Source organism: Poecilia reticulata, linkage group LG11 (genome assembly GCF_000633615.1).
Source record: "Poecilia reticulata strain Guanapo linkage group LG11, Guppy_female_1.0+MT, whole genome shotgun sequence".
Classification (NCBI taxonomy): Eukaryota; Metazoa; Chordata; class Actinopteri; order Cyprinodontiformes; family Poeciliidae; genus Poecilia; species Poecilia reticulata.
In genome coordinates this window covers 17,172,852-17,191,287 of record NC_024341.1, presented here as the reverse complement: position 1 = coordinate 17,191,287, position 18,436 = coordinate 17,172,852, and the positions used below count along the sequence as shown (strand labels likewise).

The following is an 18,436-nucleotide window of genomic DNA, read 5'->3' as shown; positions in this document are numbered from 1 at the left end:
TAGCTCTGTATCAGCTCGCATGTTGCTAGCTCTGTAACTCTTGTGAAATAATATTAACACAAAAGTAACATTTTGTTGGTTGCTTACGTCGAGAAACTTTTTGTTTTTCTCTAGCTGTTTCTCCAGGGCCTGAATCTGCTGCCGGAGGTCGCCGGTCTCTGTCGTCTGGGAATGCTCCAGCTCGATGACTCTGTTCACCTGCTCCTCCAGCTCGTCCTCCAGCTGCTTCACCTGCTTCAGCAGGTCGGTGTTCTCCTTCTCCGCCTGCCGCTGAACCTCCACCTTCTCCTTCATCAGTTTCTCGGTTTCCTCCAGCAGGTCTGCGCGACATTGTGAAGGTCCGGCATTAATACCAGCCGGTTAGCTTCTCAGAGAGACACCGAGGTTAAGATCTGAGATGGAACTGAAGAGTCTGAAGACGGTGACATTTAATCAGATTAAATGCAGCTTTTGTTTTTTGACATCGTCTACATCTGTTTCTAAATACTTCATCAAGGTCTGAATAAATGGCCGACATCAAACTCTTCCAACATCTCAGTCGAGTTCCCAACACAAAACCCAGTTATCAGTCATTAACCCCCATGATTCCCAGCATCTCTTCGCCCATTGCTGCCACCAGTAAATATCCCACACTGGATCAAACCCCACAGGATTAGAGCCACAGTAACAGGAGGATAGAGTGAAAAATGACAGGTCAGACACACGGTTTACATGTTGCATTGTCCATGCCTAAGAAGCTTTAGAGAGGAGAGGAGAGGAGTTTCTACCTGAACAGCCAATCATTTCATTCAAAGAAATCCTGCAAGCAGCATAAATGCTCACAAAAAGAGGGAGGACATGATGATGTAAAGTGCTTTACAAAATTATTGATGAAATTTAAACTTTGTTACATTTTTGCCACGTTACAACCACAAACTTTGATTTATGTTATTGGGATTGTATGTGATTGATTAGGGCTGATTAGGTGAAATTGTAACACACATTTTCCTCTTTATTAACTTTCTCCATCAAGTATAAGACATTGCACCTGAAATAAACAAGGTGATTAAATATTGTCTGAAATTATTCATTGCATTCATCATGATGAATCGATTATCAAAATAATCGTCAACTAATTTAGTAATCGATTGTTAACTGGAGTTAAAAAAAAAAACTAATTGATGAAAGAACAATTTATTCAAAGCAGTAATTAAGCCAAAACTGTAAAAAATAAACCCATTTTGCATTTATGATTAAATAAAAAAACTTTGTAAATATGTTCTTCCCAAAACTCCTAAAGTGACAGTTTTAGTTTCACCTGATACAAAATCTGTAAAAAGAAAAAATATTTTGCTGTCCTATTATTGTTTTATTGTAAAAAATAATCTCTTAGACCTCAGACGCTATGATTTTTACATGTTTGATGCTGTAATGTGACAAAATGAGGAAAAGCTTACGAATAATTCTGCAAAGCAGTGTACTAATGCCTGCAGGTTGTTCTCATCATGCTAAAGCGGATGCCAACACTGACTCCGGGACATTAAACAGGACAAGAATCGGTGAAGACACAGAGCTGCAGCAGAGATTAGTGACTGTTTTGAGTGAGTATGTGAGCCCATAGCAAGCAAGCTTCAAGCTGTGTCGATGAGTTGCTGGATCAAGGGTTAGAGAGATGCACCATCACTCAGCCAGACGACTTATGAGGACAGACAGAGACATGACCGAGCCATGCTCAAAGTGGACACACCTGCTTCAGGTGCTGCAACCATTGCAGCTTCAACTAGGCCTACAGGAGGATGAGAAAGCACACGAGAATTTAACATGCTCTGGTTTCTTTTGCCACGAACAAGAAAACTGTCAGGAACAGAATGCAGGAAAGGGGGAGAAAGGAAGGTTTTCTTTTTCCCTAAAAACTGTTGAAAAAAAAAAGGGAGGGGAAGTATTGAAGAAGCCCTTGTTTATGATTTTAACAGCAGAATACTCACCATTTATGAGAAAATGTAAGGAAGTGACACCCTTTTTATTAAATGGGGGCAATAAAGTGTAAAATTAGCATAAACATACATCAAAATTAACGTTACCTCTTGAGAAAAGTAGAGTTAAAAGACTGAAAAACCTTAAAATATACGCCACAAAGGTGTCCAATCTCATCAAAAGCTATAAATGGCTGGGCAAGGTGAGAGTTCATACACTAAACTCACTGAAGATCAATACATAAACTAAAAGCTGGAGTATAGACATTATTTTATAAGTGTATTTGTGAGCCTGCCTCTTTATTATTAAATTGAATATAATTTCAGATTTTTGTATAACTTTTCTTCAGGTGAACTTATAAAGTGAGCCATTATTGTTACAGGTTAATTTTCTAAACTACAGAAAAGTTATTTGTTGAAAACTTAGACTGATGTTGATATCCGATAGTAGCACTAACATGATATTGGTAAATCATGTTAGATTTACCAATATTTTATCAAATTTTCTAATCCGATTACTTGATTAATCATTTAAAAAAAATCGATAGAATATTTGATTACTAAAATATTTGTTTACAACAGCCGTAATATGAAAAAATTTTTATATTTCTGGCAGAACCATTGCTTATTCTGCTTTCTAAATGAAAGCAATAAATAATAATTACTATGAGGTTTTGAGGTTTGGTTGAAGAAACCAGAATTAAAGCAAATCCTTTAAGTGGAAATTGTAGGAAAAAGCTTGAAACTAACCGACTGTAGGTGAATAATTCACAGCCTTCGATTACAATGCAACAAAAAATTTACATGTCACTGTAAATAACTAACATGTCTAACAGCTGAGTAAACACTTTTCCCATTGCGCTGCAGGTAAAAGAAGGTAACTTTGAGTCAATACACCACAGCCTTGTGAAGCCGCCTCCCCTTTTCGTTGAGGTGATACGTACACAGCTCACGTGGCCCCGCCTCTTCCCTCATGGCATCCTGTTGCCGTGACAAAAGCTCGCGCTCCTCCAGCATCAGAAGCCGCTCCTGCTCCAACTCGTGCAGCCGGCTACTTGTTACCTGAGGGGGAAATAAAAAAAAACCAACAACAACAAAAAAAAAAGAAAAATCAGGAGCTGAAATTTGTATGCTTGTCGATACTTGCTGTCATATGTTGTACTCTCTCTCTCAAAAAAAAGAAGCAAACGTCAAGTCTTTTTCTGCTTTAAAAGTCAAAAAACAGATTTATGTAGAATCTAAGCAACAAATCTGATAATATTGGAGGAGATTTTGTCACATTTGTTTGTTATAATTTTTAATTTTGAGATCTGAATGCCACACTCAGGTTTAATGTATTTATTCTAACAAAGTTTGTGGCTAACATCAGACCAAAAGCTTCTGCCCCACTGTTACCCACGGCAACAGAAAAGTCAGTTACTGGTTGCCACGGTAACCACCAACTGCCAAGCGCAGCATAGCCTAACTGACATAGCTGTAAATGTCAGGGGAAAGTAAGTTTTTGACAAAACAAAATGAAGTTAAAGAATAAATAAACCAATTTTGGCAAAATAAAACACTTTTGCACATGTCCTGCTCACTCTTTATTATGTTTTTTTGTGCGATGTAATCGCTTGGGGGACGCTAAGGGTCGTTTATCTGCTTTAATGGACCTTACAAGCTCCGCCCAGAAACGCCCTCTAAAATCCCACGCGACTGCATGTCTCATAAACTAAGCCTCACAGGGCTTAGTTTCTATGTAAACATGGCGTCTTTCATTTCAACTGACTCTCTGCAGAGTATTTCTGAGTCGATTAGTTTAACATTTCTGCCGGATTTTCACAAAATATCAGCCATGACAATGGACAAGGGAACCAACAAGTTCCTGTCATCTTTTTTGGACGACATCAAGGTGTTTGAGCCACGTGATGCCTCAACATTGTGCGCGTCGCAGCTAAATGCTACCAGTCGATGAGGAAAACAGCAGATCCTCAGACCCTCAGCATAAATATAGCTGTGGACAAGATCACTGACGCCTATTGTTCTTGCAAGGCTGGGTAAGTCGGGCATTCATGGTTTTGAGGGTTACTTTTGAAATCACTGATTTCTGTTGTTGGCAAATGTTTGAGTGTGCCTAGGCCTGATACACGGTACTTGGTGCTAGCGTGGCTAACACGATTACAGTTTAGTAAAAAGCCTTTTCAGGTTAAATAAAATCTTTAATGTATGTCAGATACGGTACACATTGCATATTGATCTGTTCAGCTAACGTAAGACTGTAACAGACAGGCTTCAGGATGTAGAAGTTGTATCGGTACTGCCATTATGCTGTACTTGGCTAAAAGGTTTTCATAATGGATGTGTTTATTTTTGGCTTTATTTTTTTCATTCACTAAACACAAAGAAAGCAAAGCAATAATATTTTAACCAGCACACACTCCTTTGTTCTTACTGATCCTTAAGCTGCAAATGCGGTCGTGAACAAGCTTTGATCCAAGCAAGGCTTTCCGTTTCAGATTTTGGAAATCTGTGAATTTTAGTTCCACAAATACGATCAGGATACCTGACATCGCCTGTGCAGGTTCCCCACAGACAGTGGAGAACCATTCTTTTTCGAGTCCTGCCGCAAAAACTTTCTGCTGGTCTGCTAGTCCACAATGTACATTAGCATGTATTTACTACTGTAGCTTGTGTTTCTGAGACGGTAAGGCACGTGGTAGCTACGCTGTGACGTGAAATGGGCATTAGCCAATGAAAGGCGGCCCCTGGGGTAAGGTCCATTTAGCAAAGGATAAGATAATGATGTCTAGTTCAACAGAACTTGATGCCAGCTGGATTTTTTCTTCTTTTTTTTTTTTTTTTTACATTTTGTGAAAAAAATGCAAAATTGTATCAAGTACAATGACATTTATGTATGACTTTATCAGTTTAATGACAATTTGACAAGTTATCCAAGGAAAATATTTCAGCAAGTGTTAAATAAAAATGAAATGTCAATATTTAGTGCCGTTTTTAGCAGCACATTATGTTTAAAACTTAGCTCTCTTGGACTCCGGGTGTTATGTAAATCTTGGATTCTTGCTAAGATTCTTGTGTGTCAGCCGCTAAACATCTACCACTTCAGTTATCACATGTCAGTGTTTCCCCTCAGTGTGTTACAAGCCTGGCAGTCCACCAGGCTTCACTTGTGCTCCCACCAGGCTTAGCATTGTTAATTTATTAGATTTCTTTTTAACGATTGCCTTTTCTAAGACTTTATAGTTGCTGTTTTAGTTTTAATCTTCAAGTCTTCCAAAATATGCATAACTTTCAAATGATAATTTCAAATTTCCTGTCAACTTTAAACATTTTTAACTGAAACACGGCAGGCCACTGGATGAATGACTTAGCACCCTGAGCACCAGGCTTAGCAAGTTTTCTGGGGGAAACACTGACATGTAATTTACTTGATCGTGTCTCCCCCTCCCTGCAGCTCACCTGCAGCTCTTGCTCGAGGCTCAGCTGGAGCTCTTCCTTCTGACGCAGCCGCTCCTCCAGCGCAGCTCGTTCTCCCGTGTAGCCATCTATGAGACCTGCAAGAGACGCACACTTATAAAGAAAGCAGCAACTCATACACATTCACAAAAAAAAAAAGAAAACCCCTCATGTGTTTTTGTTCAGCTCTCTTCTTTGTTACAAACACTCAACAGAAGCATTTGTTGAGTGAATTTTCATCAGCTACACTGCAAAAACACAAAATCTTACCAAGTAATTTTGGTTTAATTTCAAGTGGCAATCTTGGCATACTTGAAATAAGACCAAACTTACTTACAAGTAACTTTTTAGCAAGATATAAAAGTTTGCTTTAAGTAAATAATGTTTAACTTAAGACAAGACATTTTTCCATGTTGCAAGTTAAATTATCTGCCAATAGAACAAGCACTTTTTCATCAATATTATGGAATTATTTACTTAAAACAAGTTTCTATATCTTCCTAAAAAGTTATTAGTAAGTTAGTTTTGTCTTAGTTTAAGCATATTGAGATATTTGGACTAGAAACTAGACCAAAATTACTTGGTAAGATTTTGTGCTTTTGCAGTGTAACGTTTTCTGGAAGCTTTGTGCTACTAACCTATTAGTATACAAATTATTTTTAAACCAAATAACGTTAAAAATCTTCAGAATTCTGCTAAATTGTTTCAACTTCTAGATGTTTTTATAGCTAGATAAACCATTAAAACTTTAACAGGTCACAAAACAAGTTATAAATCACATTTTCTTGTCTTTTACTAGCTTGTAAAATCATATTTTTAGTTTTAAAGACATTCATTTCTATAAAATATACTGCCTGTTATTGTACCTCGGTTTTCAGGAGTATGAATAGACAAGAGGACAAAAGATTTATGCAAAGTTTGCCTTGGGAGGGATCTCTGTCAGGTGTCCGATGTAAGTAATTCAAGACTAAAAACAACATCATCCACCAGCTGCAGAGAGCGGCGTTGGAAAACTACAAATGTACTTAATTAATAGTTAAGTTATCAGCCACATTATCTGACTATCTTGCGTTTTAATCAGGTCATGTTTGTGACATTTAATATGTTCCATCTGTAAGAAAAAATATCCTCTTTCAAGGCTATACTCAATTTAAAGCTCAAAACCAGTTTGAAAACGCCACACCCTGGAGTTTTGACTTGATCTTCCAGCACAATAGTGCAGATATTTCTCTTTCAGATCACTGTGCAACAAGCCCAGTTGAAACACTCCTAACTGGTTAATGGAGCGTCAAAGATCAACGTTCAGACCAGTTTTCACTTCACTTCATGATCTGGCTTACATGGGTGTAGCTTTTTTAAAGGAATACGGTGTAACTTATTCCACAAAAACACCAAAGTGATCTTTTATAACACTGCTCTAATACAAATAAAATATTTTAAACAAAAGCTACAGCCTTCAATTCTTTTTCAACAGCTTTCTATTTGATTTTATGACAGAGGTGCTTCTCTACAAGATTACAGAGTAAACAGAGAAACAGGATCCCAGTATTATAAAGGACAAGCCAAGATTAGAAAGAGCCATAAAGCCACTGCTGCAAAGCGAAAGAGAAGGAAATATTCTTGATCTGTGGGATTAACAGTAAAACCTAAAGAAGAAAGGGTCTGAAATCGATCTGGTGCAGCTGATCAATTTCAGACCACCTGCTACATAATTAATTACAAATTCATAGTTAACTTTTAAAAAATTCAGGTTCATTAATCTGCATTATTTCTTAAGAGTTAACTTTCCTAAAGTGGATTAAGAACAGCAGTAACCAATGGAAAAAGGAGGCAAAAGCTATTGGAAACAAATCCAAATGAAACTGATTATAAGACATTCCATCATTTTTATAATAAAATGTCCCGTAATTTATCCAAACATGCAATGGCAAAGAAAGTGAAGCAGGGAAGGGATGAAACTCCAATGAGTGAGTAAGAAATTAACCGTCAGCTTTGGGAGCTGAGTATTCTTCATGCTTGATGTAAACTTTTCTCCTCAGTAAAAGCTGGTTGTTATTTCAGATAAAAGTAAGTGTCGAACCCTCGGCACGGTGGAGCTCCAGAGCCAGCTGCTCCCGGGCTCGGGCCTCCTCCGTCGCCCTCTCCTGCAGCTCCTCCTGCTTCTGCAGCAGCTCCGTGATCTCCTGGTTGTGGCGGAAGGACTCCCGCATCAGCTCAGTCTGGGTCATGCGGGCGTGCTCCAGCTGCAGCGAGACACGGAGGACAGAGCGTCACACAACACGGGAATTTAGAAACTGCAAATGCTGTATCTTTGAAACTGCTACCAATAAATGTAATGCTGTAGTTCAGGTTCATTAATATGCAATCAATTATTGCAGATATTGCTGTCATCTGACATCTATTGAAGTAATTTCCATTCAAAGTGTGCAAGTATGAAATATGTAAAATGCAAACTGAGGTTCAGCACCTAATGATTAACGCAGAGCAGCAGAAACAGCAGCAGGAGATAAAACAAATGATTGACTCTAAACAAAGCAGTAATGATCCAAACAACCTTTACAATTTAACGCAAAAAACTCGTTTAGAGACACAAGTAAATATCTACTATAAGAGATTTGTTGTCATTTTTAAAGAACCACCGTTTTACTTACAATTTTTAATATTTAAAGTAAAGAAGAATTTAGCAAAAAGATGGATTTTTTTCTGTGGGACTGAAAATTATGTAATTTTTTTTTAAAAACACCAGATTTCAACCTAAAAACAGATCTAGAAGCATAATACTAGTACTTCTAGTGTCACTCATTGTAGAAATTTAACACAAATATTGTAGGAATAAACTGAAAACTGTTGAAAATGCAAGTTTTTTTTATTGCATCTAAATTTAGAAACAATGTTTGGTCTTTTTAATATTAAAGTTGTCATTGTGGACGGTCCAAAGAGCCACCTGAGGCTCCAGAGGAGACTCTATTAAAAACATTGGAAAGCAATGTTTTTGATCATAATCAGCTTTGTGTTCATTTTTGCTTAATCAGAGAAAAAGTGAATTTTAATTCCACTTTTTGCTTCTCCTGATCAACAGTTCCAGCCGATTTGCCTCATCTTTAATTAAATTGATTTGTTTTGCTTTTACTGTTTGTCCAAAATTAATCTTATCCTAGGAAATATCAACCAATCTGTCTATTGGTCTCCCGTTCAACTTTTCCCCTCATTCATGAACAGCTAAATTAATCCACCGAAGAAATAAGTAAATGAAACTTAATATAGATGTACAATCTAAGTCATATAATGCCCATAAAGACATTAATCTAAGATATATAAAATGAAAAATGTTTGTGTTTCAACTGTAAAGGTTTTGTAAACATTTTATTCTCCAATTTCATCATGTTCAGTTGACATTTTGTCACCTTTAAAAATATATTGCCATCACAAACTTTTCGGTGAAGCTGTTATTGGAATCTGAGCATAAAGGTCTCGTGATAATCATGATAGCACTGCCACAAATGAAAAAAACAACTCGTTTTACAAACTATAACAAACCCAGCCAAAGTGCTGATTTAACAGTTTTGCAGTCGGATATTTTAACCACATCTGCACCATAAAACCTGTCAGTCAGGTGACAGAAGCAACGTTTTTCCTGATAAAAATACTTGGAGAACATCGTATTTAACCGGCATAAACCGCCTGCGCACTCATTTTCCATAGATTTTCATATCTCCCTGAGCAAAGGTCTTATTGTGATGATGTGGGAACTGGGAAGCGGTAATGTGAACCTGCCACAGAGGAGAAGTCATACGATCTTTCACCTAATGAATCAGGAGAGCTGCTGAGTGCCTACATGGAGACACATTCATCTTACATCAGAACTACGTGCATGTTTGGACCTGAGCTGCAGAAAATGCGCCATAAAATGAACCCAGGAAACATTCATCCACACTCGCTGGTTAAAAAACACACAATCCCTCAGCTCATTTATAATTTAACGCAGCAGCCTGGTGGTAAACTTACTGTATATGGAGGAGTGGGCAGGGAGATTTTAGATATGACTTTAAGAAGGTGGCCATTAGTCCTGTGGTTGACATGCGAGATCTGGGTCTGGACCACCACGGCATTTCTCGTGTTCAAGGTGCTGCACAGTGGGAAGGGTCGAGGAAGAGGTATGCGGGATTCCACCTCGTACACGTCTTGGTCCTCCCCCTCCAGCCACGTGCTTCTCTGCATGCTCGAGTTCCTGTAGGAGCGATAGGAATCCATGGCGGGCAAAACTTGCAGCCTTTCGCTTTCCTACCCGGATTCATGAAAAAGGGGTTTCCGTCCGATGCGATCCGTCGGGCTCAGCCGGTTCGCTGCGAATGGGGAATAAAGTCCAGCGGGAGGTATGTTGTGGATAGCTCCAAGCAACTGTCTCTATGTGTTTTGCACACACATGCAGGAAGAGTAAACATCGTTTGGAGAAGGTGACATTCACGTCATCTCAATCACATGGAGCGTCAGGTGAGCTTTGAGAATAAAAATCCTTCAGGAAAAGGGAGAGTTTTTATAGTCCCGCAATAAAGTGTCATCCTCGGCTGCAGGGTGAAGTCCGATCCATGTCCGGACGGCTAACATCCACCTCTGAACACAGCTGGAGGCCGGCAAACAAAAAGCAAAGCATTTCTTCCCTTCATCGCTCCTCGCTGCGCGTTGTCGCTGACCTTCTTTCCTCAGAGTGAAACCATATTACGCCGCTCAGTAAAGCTCACACCCCCCTCTGCTCTCTCTGCTTTCTCTCTCGCTCTCTGGAGATTCATTAACAATACCGTGACGCTGCAGCAGCCCCGACTTGCATTGGAGCCTCCCAGGGGCCCCTTCTAATTGACCGGCCCAGGCGTCAACCGGGTGAGAGCGTAATGACAGCGCTCAGATCGCAAAGTCACTCACTATCCTTCCTCTCTACTTCCTTCAAAGATTCCTTGCATTACCAATCAACACAACCAGTAAGGTCACCAGAATGTTTCTGCTTAAAGATTAAAAACCACGTAGCTGTTAGAAGAGAGTGCGTTTTCCTACTTCCTACTCTAAAACACACAGCAGGATCCTACCCAGAAAAAGTGGGAGGAGAAATCAGGTGTGGCCTCAATCCTTCTTAAGACCAGCAGACCGGGTAGATTTGCAAACAGATCGCGCTCACAAATAACCAGACAGCACACGCCCATTTCACAGAAACCCGTCAAACCAGATTCTCTTCCCTCTGAAGCAGCAAAAAATAACAATTCAAGACGATTTAAGCCACTGTTCTGCTCCGTCAGCTGTCTAACAAACTATTTCCATCTCACCCAGGCAGGAAACAGAGGTGAGCAACCATGACAACAAACACCTACCGAAGGGCAAATCATTCACAAGCCGTGGCTCAATGAAGACATTTAACATTCCTGATTGGGCTTGTTGCATGTCTCCGTTAACGACTTGGTGATTCAACAACAAACAGACAAGACTAATGTACAGCCGATCAATAGCAGGAAAATCAATGAAGGAACCATTAGAGGCTCCGTTGATTAGACGTTTGTTGTGCCATCAGTGATGTTCGCTTGAAGATTTGTTAGATGTAATCTAAAATGAGGAGATCATATTTTAAAGAAGTATGAGGAGATCATATTTTAAAGAAGTAACGTCTGATTTCAGAATTTACTAAGTTCAGAGATTTTAGGGCTTTTTATAAGCTGTTCTTTTTTGTGGAAAATAAATATTTTCATGTCAGAATCATCTTGAATTTTTAATATTCTACAAGAAAGGCTAGAAATGAAATAAAATACACCAAAAAATCTCTGTGCAACCAAAAAAAAAAAAAAAAAAATCAGATTTGATCTTTAACCTTCAATAACGGTTACTCCTAGTCTCTTCAAAAAACAATGCTGAAGAAACGCAGATGATGTCCTCTTATTCCACACAGCGGCCAAACAATCACAATTATATACTTTCAATGCTTTAAATGGTTTTTTTACTTATAGCATATAATTGTAAATGGGCCTGTCATGCTAAATTTTGCTGGACGATGAATTGTTCCAGAAGTTATTGCGATAAACGATAGTATTGTTGTTTTCAGACCATTTTAAGTAATATAATGGTAAAATAATAATGTAAGAGAACATTCTAAAAAATCTGTAAACTTTCAATTCTAATGAGCATTTAACACTCAAACTGGAAGACATTTTAAATATCCAAAATAAATAAAACCACAAATAAAATTAACTTTCAAGTCTTTGTAAACAAAATTGTCCTTCAACGTAGGGGCTAGTTGAGACCACAACGGCAAACTGCAAACTTTTATCATCCAGTTTTTGGTAGAAAGACAGAAAAAAAGAGATAAACAATAAATCACGTCATTGCAAATTATTGAGTTTGTTTTAATTTATCATGCAGTTTATTGATTTATTATGGGAAGCTCAGTTGTAAATCCAGAATACAATTATTTAAGGTTTTTTCATACCTGAAATTGCAACATTTGTTACATTTTCAGTTGTTGCTGTTCAGTTTCACACTCAAATGAATAAAAACATGTTCACCTCCTCGCCTGTGGTGGCGCTGCAACAAGAACTACTGAAGGAAACAACACAAAAACCTCTGAAGAAGACACTGAGCGCAAATGTAAACAAAGATTAAGTGATGTTGCGTTGTAGAAATTCTCTTTTGTCTTTGGTAAAAGACTACAAGCCATTTCTCCTGTTAGCGCTCGACTCGCATGTTTGTTTTGGTTGTATTTACCCAGAATGCCCTGCGTTGTATTCCGCTTCCTGGTTTTGGAGCGGACTCCGGTCTGCTTGGCACTCACATACGCTTTCAGACTAAAGCACAGTTCGCTTTTTTGGTTGAAATTGTGCATCCACACATCCCCAAAGGAGCCGGACTTTCTAGGCACACAAACTAGTTTTTGATTAAAGCGGACTAAAGATAAACGGTGTGAATGCACTCCATATAGTAAACAAATATCAGTTTGATTAGATTGATTACCAGGTACTGCTGATTTATCTTATTACTCGTGTTACACCAAGATGACTACAAACATGTTCTGATCAATTTAGTTAGAAAATAAATCCTTTACTTCCATGTTAAAGACAGTAACGCTTTGCCTCGCGTCTTTGGAGCTATTTTTAGAAAACCAAGACAGAGCCCATTTCAGCGTGAATAACACATGAATTCCAGCCAGAGGGAGGGATGAGTTGTGCAGCCAGTTACTGTAACACGCTCAATGGCCTAGTTAAGCTGGCCCCATCTCTACGAGCTGACACAGGACGCAGCGGGAGCGCTGCATGGACACCCTGCGGGGGTGGAGCCGCTCTGCGAGTCCGGACCAGGATAGGCTGCTCGGCCAACACAAAAAGCTCTGTGTAAATACGGCTCGTATCTACAGGCAACCAGAGGGAATGAGGCAGCTCTTTTGTGTGTGAATTCTGGACACATTCTGCCGTCTCATCCCCATTATGTCTCCAAATGAACAGCCGCACAAACCCACGGGTGGGGGGTTAACAGTGTTTAGAGGTCTTTAAAATGTTTTGAAATCCTGAATGTGTCGCTGGAGTTTCCCGTTTACAGACACAAACACAAGAACATGCAAGCAGAAACTTGCAGCAGTTTGTTTCTTTGGGCTTTTGCGCTCTTAATTAAATCTTTTACAATATTAATTGTTGTGAACAGTTCAGGCGGAGAAATGTTAATGTGAATGAACAGAAACTAGAAGTCACTCTGCTCTTTCACATCATGTAATCACTCAGGTGAGATCACAGACTGTGTGCTCTCATAGCATGCAGCTGGCATTGTGGAATCAAAGGGCCGTGACCAAAACATTTCCTGTTACTTTATACATTTAAAATGTGTGCAAATAACCCCAAATTAAGCTCCTCATTTGTCTGTATCCCCTTCTTTCTTAGCGCTTATCTAATTACTCAGTGATATATGAGTAAAAGTGAACACTGTGAATTCTGGCCTCATACCTGGTTAGTCGTGTCTGTTATGGTCACCAACATCTTCTCCACAGCTGCCTGAAGTCGTCTGCTGATGCCCAGGAAATATTCCTCGCTCTCAAGCTGCGATTCTGCCCCAAGGAGCAGCCGGTCCATCATCTCCTGGGGAAACTCCAGAACCTCTTCAGCCTCCAACTTACCAGACCAGAACCTGGCGTCGGCACCAGCTTTCCTGCTCTGGCGAGTTTCTGTGGGATCAGATGAAAAAATGTTTTATTTATGTGATTTATTAATTTCTTTTTATTTCTCTTTCTCACCGTTTACGCTGCGTTTAGTTTTTAATGATGTAAAGTCCCCCCCGGAGAGGTGCGGGTACTGTCCCCCACTCGTAGCCCTATTCGGGCCAGAGTCCCTTGAGTAAAACGTGGGTTAGAGTCCCAGTTAAACGACATTTAACTAAAGTCCTACAGGGTTTAGAGTCCCAGTTGACAGTGTTTCAACTAAAAACCTAGAGGTTGGAATCCTTGTCAAATGGCGTTTTTGACTAAAATCCCAGAGGGTTAGAGTCCCAGTTGAACGTTTAACTAAAGTCCTAGCCCAGATAAGGACAGGGGTGTCGTCCCCCTGGTTGAAAAGGGGTGCGGGTTGTAATGTTTCTAACTTTTCTTTTTCTTACTGTTTATTCAATGTCACATGCTGGGTTTTTTTTTTGCCTTGCTGCTGAAATGTGCTATACAAATAAAACTTGATTGATTGATTGATTGATTGATGTGAATGTGTACATATTATGACTGTCTTGCAGAGGTGAGCATCATATTAACAAAAGCACAACGACAATGACGTAAAAGCTACGAAGTACAGGCTAAACAGGTTGACAGATTTCACAGCAATTATTATGTACAGCTCAAAAACCGGAACGACCAGAATGCAAATGGGTGTTAATCATTACTTTAAAGGGAGACGGAGAATGCGTCAACAGCTGACACACTTTGGTGGGTAATGAAATAAACCTCTAGCTATTAAGTTTCTTATTTTTATAAAACCTCACAGCAAGGGGAAAATGATTAGCAGGCTGCACAGGCTGTAAGTTTGGAGAAAACAGCTGAACCATAAAAAAGAAAAGATGATTTCAGGATATAATGGTCGGCTTCTGCAGGTATAACATAAAACCCATGACATTTATAATAATTTTAACCATTACAAATATAAAACACCCAAAAAGTTTAAAACATTTATGAGTTGTTGCTGCACAAGCACCAAGTTAACAGGTTTATTGTATTTCATGTTTTGTTTAAACTGGAAAATATCTGCTGAGCTCTTAAATGTATTTCCATGAAAACACAGATTAGATTAACGTTGCCTGTGCTGCATATATAAATGCTGACGTATAATCCAACAAGCAACAAACTTAATTTGCATTTACGTGATAAAACCAGCTGCGACATGTTTTTAATCCACCAGCGACTGAACGATAACGCTGTGGAAAAACACTGTGGAAAAACAAGCGTTTAGTGGTACAGGAGATAAATAAATATTAAAATATTTCAAGGGTTGAAGCATCTACTGCCTTTTCCAATACCCGTATATTTTGAATAACAGAGATTAAAACAAAATAACTCTTGATAAACTCACACAAATAAACCATAATTATTTTGTTTAGACCAGTCAACATACTTTACAAGAGATCCAGAATTTGTGGTTAATAGAAAACAAAATATTTTCAATAAATTAATTAGTTTGATAAAATGAGACGCAGTCTTTAAATTCTGTGGTGCAATTTATCTGTCCTACATCTTATTTGCATTTCAGAGCATAAACAATAAAATTAAGTACGTTCCATCATGTAGAAATCAGAAATAAAACAGAAAATCCCAGTTAAACCAAAACAACATTTGAAACAACATTGCTTAGATTCCAGTAATAGTTGCCAGTAACACTTTAGTTTGACCTCAATGGTTGCTACAATTAACTTAAGTGCAACTTCAAACATTTTACTGACTTGTGGTTTAAATCAGGTTTCCTGTCACAACCTAAACATATTTGATCTTACAATAAAATAATATACACTTGAATGAATTTGGCTGTTAAAATGTGCAACAAATGAACATTTTGGAGTAAACACAGGTCAGGTGCACATCCAGCCAACTGGAGGATGTTAACTTGGACTCTTAACTGTTTAACAAAGAGTTAACTCAAGTGTTTTCTAAATCATGATGTTACTCGCCTGGAGTATCACTCTGGCAGGTTTGTGTCTGTGTGTTCGACTCGGTAGGCTGCACTGCAGCTGAAGCTTCACACAGCCTTTGCATGTGGAGGCCTAAAGTCTCCTCAGCTGCAGCAGTCATTTTCAGGACGTCTACAAGCACTTGGCTGAGCTTCCTGTTGGCTTCACACAGCAACTTTCTAAAAATTGAGGAAATAAAATGCATGTTAGCTGGTTTATTAAATATTTAATCCACCATATAATTGTGCAAAACCTCATCCAGAATGTTTTGTAACATTACAGTTGTACCTTTCAGCATCTTTATCTGAAGACTCTCCATCATCCTGCCTTGATATTCTTGAAATTTTCAGTTCTTCATCTACAGTTGTGTGAGCTGAATCTTCCTCATCTTGTTCCTCACCATCGCCTTTCTTCTTCAAGGCCTGAACGGGCAGCAGAGAGAAAATAGACAGCAGCCCCGTCATTTCAAACTTCCAGCCAAACAAGCAGGCTGCTGAAAACTAAACTGCGCTGGAAACTGCAACATCGGCGTGTGCAAACATCAGGAAAAGTACATTCAAATAAGCCGCAGTCGTGCACAGGCAGAAACGCTGCCTGTTTATGAACACAAAGACACACTTTAACTCCCTCAGAGCCCAGAGAAACACTAGTATCTTTGTGCTGCTATGGCAACAGGTGCACCTGAAGGAGACGCAGGGGAACAGACAAGAGCTCCCCCCGGTGGAAAAGCAGCCGCAGTGCATCTTATTCTGCTCAGAGAAGATACGGATCATGCATTTTATATCATGTTAGGTCTGAGTTTTTAGGATAAAAGCCCCAAAACTGACCCTGAACACTGATATATTCTATTGTTTATTGTTGTTATTTACCAGAACTTAATTCACAGTAGTTTATTTTTCAAGAAGATTATAAATATTCAAGAAGAAAATGCAACAATGAAGTAAAAAGGGTGTTTTAATTTAAATATAATCTAATGGAGTCATTTCAACTGAAAACAAGACTAAGAAATAATTTTTTTGTGTAAAAACAAACATTAAAACTTTGATTCTTTTGCAAATTTATGAAGAAGCATTGTGGAATAATGTAAAACCTAAAACACTCCCTTAAGTAATTTATAACAGATGTTATAAACCTATGAAGCGACACATTTAGATGAAAGAGACGAACTGACCTGCTCAAGTTCAGTTTTCAGCAGATCCTCCTTCAGTTTTCTGATCTCAGCTTTCCTCTCTTCCAGTTCCCGTTCCAGTTTCTCTCTCTCCGCTTCCTCTAACCAGACACCTGCAGGAGGGGAAGCCCTGGGAGTCTGCTCCTCCATCTCCCCGTCGACGTCCTCCTCGTCCATCTGGGTCTGCATGGAGCTGTTTGTCTGGCTGGCTCGTCTCCGGATCCGAGCCAGCTCAGTCTGCTGCGCGAACTCCACGGACATCTGGACTATGGCCTGTGGAGAACCAGGGAACAAAATACGATCTTTAGTTTTTATTTGTGTGATTAAAACAGCAGATGTTAACAACAGCTGAAAATTTGTTTTGGGTGCTTCTTTTGTTGCTGTGGCCCAGAGCATCAGCTGCAGTAAATCTACAAACCAAAATACATCCATAAAAATCAAGAAAGTGTGTATTTATGCAGCATGAGTTATAGCGCTACTCTCTCAATATTCCAACAAAACTTTTGCAGGTTAGATGCAAAGTTTGTATTAAAACTGGACCTGGCCAATGTGGCTTAAAAACAAAATCTCAGATTTTTCATCCCAGATCCAACTGATTTATTTTTCTAACTTTATTTTCTAACACGGAAATTACAAATTCTCAAAAAGTGTTTTTATTTCCTTTATCTCTTCTATGAGTTGTATAATGGAGCATTAGGACCAGACTACAAGAATTTTTGATTAATTATGAGAAAGAGACAACATTTTACCAGAAAAATGTTTTAAAATAATGAGAAAAAGTTATTTTAATTTGAAAAAAGCTTTGATACAGTTGTATTTTTCTTCAAAATAGACACATTTGTTTGCATGACCATTTCAAAGTTTTGCTACTGACAATAATTTAATACTGAAGTGTTAAAAGATTAAATATTTCTATTAAACATTTCCTGTCAAACCTACACCAAACTTCACAAAATGCTCAACATTCCTCATTTTAATTTTTAGTTATTTATTGTGTTGAGTTCTCATAAGATTATCACCTTATACTCATACCACTATAACTAATTTTTTGATACTATGACCTTATTATTGTAATTAAAAGAAAATAAATCATAGCTTGGCCTTAATACTCCACCACAGACCTGAATTCAAAGTCCAAATAAACAGACGGTTTTCAAACAAACTTTGAATATGGAAATCCAAAAACTAAACCTTCAAAAACCAAAAAGGTTGATTAAACAATAAAACTGATTTATCGCCACCCAACATATTACGTCACTACCTTTGCTACTTCCTCTTCCACCCTCTCATGCTGCAGTCTGTCTTCCAGTCCAGAGGCGCCGAGGCTCTCCGTCGAGCTTCCAGCTCCGTTCACCCCGTTACGATCCAGCCTCCTCTCTCCTCTGCCTCCCCGGTTTTCCCTTTCTTCTCTCAGTCTTCGCAGCTCGATGCTGTGCTGCTCTTTGAGAGCTGCCACCTCTTGGTCATACTTGTGGTGCAAAGCTTTCTTGAGCGCCTGCAGCTGCGGCGTCAGGCTAGACGGCCTGGCAGAGCGGCGCACCCCTTCGTCTCGCGCTGAAACATCTTCCTCACTCCGCTCCTTACGAGAGATGGGAAAAATAACAATTAATGTACTGATAGCGGCAGATTCGCTCCCCATCGGAGCCAAAACGACCAATCACAATTGATAAATATTGTAGTTTGATCGAAAGGCTTCCGGAAATAA

General features: G+C 38.9%; 1 protein-coding gene across 12 annotated transcripts in view; it reads right to left on the bottom strand.

Annotated features, from left to right (window-relative positions):
- The window catches only part of akap9 (A kinase (PRKA) anchor protein 9), a 79,196-nt gene that overhangs the window by 29,168 nt on the left and 31,592 nt on the right, over window positions 1–18,436 (bottom strand). For 9 of the 12 annotated variants that reach the window (XM_008422173.2, XM_008422160.2, XM_008422162.2 and 6 more), the window contains 10 exons: window positions 17,993–18,310; window positions 16,735–17,004; window positions 15,852–15,985; window positions 15,564–15,742; window positions 13,370–13,587; window positions 7,486–7,648; window positions 5,409–5,503; window positions 2,897–3,014; window positions 1,727–1,765; window positions 88–320 (listed from right to left, as the gene is read on the bottom strand). In XM_008422173.2, the coding sequence (XP_008420395.1) occupies window positions 88–320; window positions 1,727–1,765; window positions 2,897–3,014; window positions 5,409–5,503; window positions 7,486–7,648; window positions 13,370–13,587; window positions 15,564–15,742; window positions 15,852–15,985; window positions 16,735–17,004; window positions 17,993–18,310 (1,767 nt within the window). The remainder of the gene's footprint in view (window positions 1–87; window positions 321–1,726; window positions 1,766–2,896; window positions 3,015–5,408; window positions 5,504–7,485; window positions 7,649–13,369; window positions 13,588–15,563; window positions 15,743–15,851; window positions 15,986–16,734; window positions 17,005–17,992; window positions 18,311–18,436) is intronic. The other 3 variants (XM_008422166.2, XM_008422169.2, XM_017307492.1) reach the window with 1 other exon arrangement.